General features: G+C 39.5%; 1 protein-coding gene across 1 annotated transcript in view; it reads left to right on the top strand.

The window, feature by feature from the left end:
• LOC102832199 (chromosome unknown open reading frame, human C2orf73) overlaps positions 1 to 9,133 on the top strand; it is a 57,612-nt gene that overhangs the window by 5,561 nt on the left and 42,918 nt on the right. Inside the window, 1 exon segment of the mRNA XM_006873553.1 lies at positions 2,714 to 2,924. Within this exon segment, the coding sequence (XP_006873615.1) occupies positions 2,714 to 2,924 (211 nt within the window).

Here is a 9,133-nt window from a genome sequence, read left to right as displayed (position 1 = left end):
CACAGAACTTCCTTTAGGATGTTTTTCATAATAGGGTTGACTTTGGCAAAGTCCCTTAGTTTCTGCTTATCCTGGAATGTTTTGAGGGAAGTGGGGAAAGAAACCTGTTCTAGGACTAGGAACTTTAAAAGAATACCATCATTAAGGGCATGGGTGCCATCCGAGCTAGATTGTGAACCCCATGTTAACTTGGGGAGGGAACACAGGGGAAGAAAACTTTTTGCAAGCCTCCATGTGGTGCATTTTCCCGTGTCTACTGGGTTGGGTGGCAGAGCCCTCAGTAGACACAGGAAAATGCACCACATGGAGGCTTGCAAAAAGTTTTCTTCCCTTGTGTTCCCTCCCCCACTTAGCATGGGGTTCACAATCTAGCTTGGATGGCACCCATGCCCTTAATGATGGTATTCTTCTAAAGTTCCTAGTCCTAGAACAGGTTTCTTTCCCCACTTCCCTCAATTCATTCTGCTTACATACCCCTGGGTGTGAATCAACAACTTATGTCTGGTTTAGCAATCTCATGCACCCTTTATTCCTGAAGGTGGACCATCTTGAGAATGCCTCACAAGACAAGTAGATACCAGTAGTTGTATAGTAGATGACTACTCAGAAGCTTTTAAGAGTATGAATACTACTCACCAATTATTAACTTTATGAAACCAAACCAAACCCACTGCCTTTGAGTCAGTTCCAACTCACAGTGGCCCTATAGGATAGAGTAGAGCTGCTCCTTAGGGTTTCTTAGGTTGTAAATCTTTATGGGAGCAGACTTCCTCATCTTTCTCCCGTGGAGCAACTGGTGGGTTCTAACCACCGACTTTTCAGTTAGCAGCCCAACACTTAATCCACTGAGCTTCCAAAGGCTCCTTTTTTATAAACAATATTATTGACAGAGTTGTCCCATGAGACTACATTCCTAAGTCTTGACTGAGCTGAGTACGCCATTCCCATGAAGTGTTTGGATATGACTATGAACTCTGTAATTATGTCCCCGTGTGCTTTATTATGAATATATCTGAATATATATGCAGCACAAACATACATGTATCTACATATTCCTACAGATACACACATACATTCATATACCTACTCACATATGCCTACTTGTTGTTGTTATTAAGTGCTGTCGAGTCACTTCCGACTCATAGCGGCCCTGTATAGGGTTTTCAAGAAGCGGTTGGTGAGTTTGAACTGCCAACCTTGTGGTTCAAACTGACCTTGTGGTTGAGTGCTGTATCCTACAGTGCCATGCCAGGACTTGTACTTATACACACATACAATACACATGTATTACATGCATATATACTTATGTAATGACAAACATATTTTTAGTTATATTATCACTTAGTTGTAAAATCATATCCTATAGCAGTTACCAAAGTTGTCCCTTGTCTCTGCATACTTCTTGGTGTGTACATTTACCTTGGTCATGTTGTGTAGACGTCACCAGTGTTGGGTATTGCCTTTCCCATCACCAAAAATAAAGCCTACTATCTAGAAGTGATTCCCTTACCTTCTACCAGTGTAGCACCTAGTTTTGACTTTTTATAAAAATGAGACTGTACCGTATGTTTCCTTTTGTGATTAACTTGTTTAACTCAGCATAATGTCTTCCAGATTCATCCATGTTACAAGATGTCTCCTGGGCTCATCATTATTTTATGTTGTTGTTAAGTGCCATCGAGTCAGTTCTGACTCATCACAATCCTTTAGAAGAGGTTTTCTGAGGGGCGGCTGATGGGTTTGAACCTTGTGGTTGATGGTCCAGTGCTTGTCCTACAGCACCACATCAGAACTTATTTTAATTTATAGTTGTATAGAATTTCTCTGTATGTGTGTACCACAATTTGTTTATCCATTCGTCTGTTAACAGGCACTAATGTGGTTTCCATCTTTTTGCTATTGTAAATGACTCTGCAATGACTATAAGTGTACATATGTCTATTCATGTTAATGTTCTTATATCTCTAGGATACACACCTAGGAGTGAGATTGCTGGATTTTAAGGTGTTTCTATTTCTAGCTTTTTGAGGAAGTGCCATAACATTTTCCTTAGTACTTCTACCATTTTATAATCCCACCAGCAGTGTATAACAGTTCAGTCTTCCCAGATCTCACCAGCGTTTGTTGTTTTCTTTTGTTGTTGTTGTTGTTGTGTGTGTGTGTTAATCACTCTTTTTTATAGAGGTGAAATGGTATCTCATTGCAGTTTTTCTTTGTACCTTTCTGATGGCTAATGATCATGAGCATCTCTTCATGTGTTTGTTAGCCAGTTTTTATATTGTATTGTTTTTGAGTTGCTGAAATTTTCTATGAGTTTTAGAGATTAGACCCTTATCAACTATGTTGTTGTCAAACATCCCTTTATCTCTTGTATAATTTAGAATATAAAAATGCTCTCCCAAATTTTAGTAGCACAAGCTCCTCCTCATAAGTATTTCTGAAGCCTACTGAGAACCACAAGCTCAGCATTTTAAACCCACCAGCCGCTCCGTGGAAGAAAGATGAGACTTTCTGCACCTGTAAAGATTTACAAAGCCTCGGAAACCCTATACAGGGTCACTATGAGTTGGAAGCAATTTGATGGCACTTAACAGCAACAAACATTATCTTGACTGATGCTTGAAATAGATTTAAATCTTATTTCATGTAATTATGATGTTCTTAGTACTAAAATGCTTATTAGAATAAATGATTTAGTATTTATGTTTTTCAGACAACATAAAGTAGAAGATGTGACTATTGTGCATGTTACTGAACAAAAAGAAGAAATCAAACATCAAAAAGAACCTGGAAAAATCTTACAACATTCAAAACCATGTGTCAAGAGAGGACGTATATATTATGCTAAATTCATTAACACAAATGCAAGAACATGCAATGAGCCAGTTCCCTACATAGATCCCAAAAAAGGGCCAGAAAAGCAGGTTGGATGGATGTTTGTTATATGCAATACAGATTCCAATTTAGAAGCTGTTCTGCTGGGTGATTTGATCATAGACTATTTAAAGCATGTGACACATACCTGAGTAGTACCCTTCTAAACCAATAGTTGACAGCAGTGATCTGGAACTACTCTTGAAGATAATTTGTACATCCAAATCACAGATATGAGGGAGCTTCAGAGAGTTCATGGAAAAATTCCATTTTCTTTGAATTCCATTTTCTACAAACTCTTTGAAGCACTAATACATATATATTCAAACTAAATAATTATTTCAAATAATTAATTTTCTAAGTCTGTTTCTAGACTAAGTAGTGTTTGGGGGCCTATTAAAGAGTTTTCTCTGTATTATTGTATTTGTGACATTCTAATATTAAATTTTCAGATTCTAATATTAATATTCAGATGTTTTATAAAATAATTTATTGAAAGTGCTAGAAATGAGGTAAGTGCTTTAGAGAAAGTATATCCTTTAATCTATACAACAATTTCTAGAAATACTTTACAGAAAACATAAACTTCAGAGGTGAATGAACTTACCCAAGGTTATTTAAAAGCAAGTGAGAGACCATATTTCTGACCCACTATGCCACACTAAAATGTATTCTATTATCTTTTTTCTTTTAAGTCTAGTTTGTTGAAGTATAATTTACTGTTTTAGTTTCTTGTTGCTGGTATAATAAATTACCACAATTGTGGCTTAAAACAACATAAATTTATTCTTTTAGGGTTCTGAAGGTGAGAAGTTCAAGATCAGTTTTGCTTGGCAATAGTCAAGGTGCTGGCAGGTTTGAATTCCTTGTGGGGGTGCTAGTCTGTTTCCTTGCCTTTTCCCCTTCTAACTGCTGCCAGCATTCCTTGGCTAATAGTTCCATGCTCCATCTTCAAAGCCAGGAGTTTAACATCTTCAAATCGCTCCCTAACTTATTTTCCTGCTTTAAGGATCATTGTGATTACATGGGGCCCTCCCAGACAGTCAAGAATAATTTTCCCATCTGCAAAATCTCTTTTGCTTTGTAAAGTTGCATATTTACAATTGTGAACATCTTTGGAGAGGGGGAACATTATTCTGCATACTACATTTATATACAACTAATTCCATTTTAATTATATAATTCTATATGTCCATAGCCATGTTACCTCACCATGATCAGGATATAGAACATTCTGTCACCCCACAAAGTTCCCTGTGCCCTGTGCCCCTTTGTAATCAGCCCTTCCCCCACTCCAGCCCCTGGAAATCATCCATCTGTTTCTTTAAATTTGTCTTTCCCAGAAAGTCACAACAGTCAAAAAATATGCAACTTTTAAAATCTGTCTTCTTTCTCTCAGGATAATACATTTGCTCTCCATTCGTGCTGTTGCATGTAACACTAATCCATCCTTTTCTGTTGCGTACTCTTTCTAAGCTTTGTTTTCCTTATCTGTGGAGTAAAGATAGTGGTAGTCTTCCTCAAAGGATTTTTGCAAGGATTAAAACAAATGAAACAGTTGTGCCAGGCAGTGTTCTAGACACTAAGGGACACAGCAATGAACAAAACAAGTGGGGAAAATTCCTGTCCTCAAGGTGCTTATGTTTTAGTGGAAGAATGAATACAGTAAAAAGTAAAATGCATAGAGAATGTTAGAAGCAATAAGGGTGGTACTTCCAAATAGGTTGTCAGAGAGGGTCCACCCAGGTGACATTTTAATAAAGACCTAACAAGGGTGTGAGCAGACCATGTTGTGTGTGAAAGGAAGCATTTAGTACGGTAGGATCCTGGTCTCTGAAGTTCATAACCCTGGTGACTGGAGAGCCCACCATCTTTCAGCTGAGAGCAGCATTTCCTGCAGTGTTGAGCCAGTGTGTATTCAACAGATGGTATTCAAATTATGCCACAGCAGAGATAATAGCACATTTTCAGCATGGCATTTGAAAAAGGAAACATGTACCATCTAAATGGTCTCAGACAATCAGGCAACATCAGCCAAGCCCTACACCACTTCCTCCTAATTAGGTATAGTTGTGATTTAGCTCAACACCTGAATAGAGATTGCTTTTAGTGAACACTCTTTACACTGATAACATCAACTGACAATCATAAACTATGCAAATATCAGATCTCTCCAAGGGGAGGAATTAATGATATTAAGCCCTTACAAGAGCAGTTTCAAGGCTCATTGCTTTAAAATGACCTTGACAGCTATAGTATTTGTCACTATTGCACTTTCATTTTTTAAAGCCACTGAGCTCTAGTGATAAAATGTGATTGTATATAAGGTGTTGTCAAAAGCCCTTATTTCCTTAAAACTGCTTTATAAACTTGCCCTTGCTGGTGCTCTAGCATCAGTTATTTGCTATTTGAAAGCAATCTGTTCTTAGACCACCCTTATGTTGTTGTTAAGTGCTGTCAAGTCAGTTCCAACTCATAGCATCTGTGTAGGGTTTCCAAGGAGCAGCTGATGGGTTTAAACTAAGCTGACCTTGTGGTTCGTAGTCTGATGCCGATCCTACAGTGCCACACCAGGAGTCCAAAGCCTATACTAGGTAAAAAGAAAAAAAAAAAAAAAATGAGTACAGGCAGGTTAGTGAAGTTGTCCTATTTCTTATAAAAGCTATTGAGTGTCTCTCCTCTCTAGTTGAAGATTGAATCTAAATGAACTGTTGATTGAACCCATCCTCACACTGAAGGCAGTAAGGAGAACAAGCTAGGTTGATACTAGAATTATGATGCAATACAGATTTCACAAATTAGTCCCAACTGATTTTCTTTTAAAAAATTAGTAAACAAAGGTGTTGGGGTCTGCTGTCAGTGATACTGAGTGACAGTAGTAGGACCATGGCTATTTGAAAGTAAAGGTTAAATGAGTTCCAGACTTTTTAGGAATAGTAAAAATAAGCTTGGAATGAAGTAACAGCTCTGGTAAAGAGAAGCTGGTAGTAGATATGAATGAGGAAGAGTTAGTAGAGAGAACGGCCATAGATGCCTCATAGTGTTAGAAGGGTGTTTGATTTGGTATTAGAGGAGGGGCGTCCTTATTTTAACAAACAAAAACCACCTTAAATGAACTCGTTCCCAAGTAGTCAAGTACCACAAGGTCAGTGATTGAAGCCCACTAGCCACACTCCCGGAGAAACATGAGACTTTGTACTCCGCAGAGTTTTGCCATCTCAGAAACCATCTATGGTGTCACTATCAGTCACAATCAGGTCTAAGGCAGTGGGTTGTTGGGTTTCAATTTGATTGTTTTTTAACGTTTTTATTGTGGATTGAGTGAAAGTTTACAGAGCAGATATTCAGTTTTACATTCAACAAATCATACACCTTGTTTCATTACAATGATTATACAATGATTATAATCCCCTCCATGCACCGTCAGTTAACAGTATTTCTCTATATTCAATTTAGTGCTTTTTTTTTTTTTTTTAAACACTCAGGCATATATAATCATTTACACCACCAAAGGGCACATTCTGCATGTCTGCCTCATGGCCTTCATCTCTTAGTCCCTCTCTTCCCATGAATCTAGAGTCATCAGCCACTCACCCTTTCCATGTCCCCATCTCCACCTCCATCTCTGGTGTCCCTGCCTCTCTGAATAAGGTCCTGCATTCTGCTAGTGTTCTTTTCCCTTGATGGTCCTAGGGTCATTTGTTTCTGGACTGTAAGATTAACTGCTTCCCCATTTTTGTACAAAACTTTTACCTTTACAATTGTGGTAGTCGCAATTAGTCATGATAACAGTTACTCATTATTGAATCATAAGAATCTTATCCCCATCTCTTTCACCCAGACCCATCTAGACAAGATGAAAACTATTCAGTGGGGACTCTTTCTTCTCCCACACATTCTTAAACTAAACTCCCTCTTGATATCTTGTAATCCAGACACTTTGTGCCTTCATTGTCCCCACATTTTAGGCAACCAGTGTCTAAGTTGCCCATCCCGATCTACCCTGTGTACAGAGGGGGATAGCATTGATACTTGATGTGAAGACTCTTCCTCTCTGTTGGTATTTAGAGTGACTACCTCCAGGAGTGTAAATCAGGTTCATCAAATTGTAGCAATTTACCCTTGTTTCCTTTATCAAAAATTGTTGCTGTTTTTGTGTGTGTGTGTGTTTTAATTCCTCTAGTCAAGTTCTGATTATCAAGCCATCGAGGCTAGGTCTATCTGTTTGGATGTTCTTGTGCATCTTTCCTCATTTCATATCAGCTGGATGCTTCACTCTCAGCTCTAGCCCTCTGTGGCTGTGTCCTTGTCCGTGGGCTCACGTGTCCCAGGTCTCACGACACTTTGGACCACCCAGCCCTTCCTCTTCTCTCTCTCATCTCCAGGTCAACAGAAGTCAATGGACTGTGGTGGGACACAGCCCATTTCTTCATTGCTGCCTTTCCCCCTCTTCCACTCACCAGTAGACCAATGTGGTCGCCAGCAAGCTTACATGCCTGCTCATGTGTTACCTTTAAGTTTCAGTCATAGAGGGGGGGGGTTTGTCCTGAAGGAACTTGATTGCTTGCCTTGATGGACTCCTGGTGAACAGCTTGCTTATTCTTGTAGTAGCCAGTCATACTGCCACTTTTATTTGGGGTTTTTCCTGATGATCTTTATTTAAAGATGTATCTTCTGTCTCTCTGGCTTTTCCAGGCTGGTCTGATTGTCCTTTCTAGTAGGAATGTCCCACCTCAGAAGGTTCTGGATAGGGCTTAGTATTCCACCTGAGGTCCTATACGCTGCAAAGGCTCCGCAAGCGGCCTATTTCACTGAGCAAGTTCTAGAACCCCTTTTAGGTACTCCAATCAGTTAAAGGCTGAAGTCAGGCTTACATGTTTTCTGTAATCATGTTTCCCGACATTCCTTTCTATCCCTCTTAAGTGTCTATTTTACAATAGTAGGCAAGGGAAACCAATATTCATAAGACAGTCAAGCATCTTAGTATTATTTCCCCTCTTCAAGCTATGCCTAGATCCCTGTATCACAGAGCCCTGTTGTTCCAAGGTTTATCATGCATCGCTATTTACCTCTGTCCCACTAGGCCATGCAAACCTGTGTCAGTGTTCCCCTACCTACCTTGTTCTTCCAAATGCTCCCCCTTCTTGTAATGCCCTCCCTAACACCCAAACTAAAGCCCCCACCACAACCCCACTGTTGTGGTTACCTTATTTTTTTATTACTTTTCCTCCATTTAAGACAGTCTGTGTTATCCTGTAATCTACCTGACCTTCTTACCACTTGGATCTCTGTTGCTCTGTGTTTACCTTCTTTCACATTGTAATTTAGACTAACCTTCCAGATCCTCTGAATTTGTTCTTATAGATTTATTCTGTTCTTGAGTCTTCCATTGGTCGATTGAGTTCTGGGTGATGCTGCCACATACCTCACTCTCCGGTTGTTGTCTACTCTTGTTGTTTCTCAGTCCACAGAACTCCCATTAGGATGTTTTTCATCGTAGGGTTGGCTTTGGCAAAATTCCTTAGCTTCTGTTTATCCTGAAATGTTTTGATTACACCATCGTATTTGATTGACACCTTTGTTGGGTAGAGGATTCTTGGTTGGCAGTTTTTAATTCTTTCAGGGTTTTATATATATCTCCCCATTGCCTATTTGTCTGTATGGTTTCTGTTAAGAGATCCAAGCTTAATCTGATCTGCTTGCTTTGGTATGTTACACTTCTCTTTTCCCTAGCTGCTTTCAGGATAGTCTCCAGTATTTGATTTTTTTTTTTTAATGTTTTATTGTGAATTACGTGATGGTTTACATGGGAGAACATTAGCTTTACATTCATCCTATGATATATTGTTTCATTGCCATGGTTACAACCCCCTCCATGTATCATCAACCAATCAAAGGGTATACCCTGCAAGCCTGCCCCCCGGTTGTCAGCACACGGCCCTTTTCCCTCTCTGTTTCTAGAGTCCCCGGCTGCTCCATCTCTGGCGTCACTGCTTCTGTGGGTAAGGTCTTGCACTCTGCTCTTCTCCCAGGGACCTTTGCTCCTGGACTGCAAAATCAATCACTCCCTTCCTTTTGCTACAAAACGTACACCTTTACATTTCCAACACTCGCAGTCAGTCCTGATAGCAGTTATTCACCATTGTAAACAAAGGACCTATCCCCATCTCCTTTCATCAGACCCACCCAGACAGATTGGCTACTCCTCAGTGGAGATTCTACCTTCCTCCATACCCTCTGGATCTAGGCTCCCTCTTTT

Source organism: Chrysochloris asiatica, unplaced genomic scaffold (assembly GCF_000296735.1).
Source record: "Chrysochloris asiatica unplaced genomic scaffold, ChrAsi1.0 scaffold00245, whole genome shotgun sequence".
NCBI lineage: Eukaryota > Metazoa > Chordata > Mammalia > Afrosoricida > Chrysochloridae > Chrysochloris > Chrysochloris asiatica.
The sequence above is the reverse complement of the archived record's forward strand: the minus strand, read 5'-3'. Positions and strand labels throughout refer to the sequence as shown.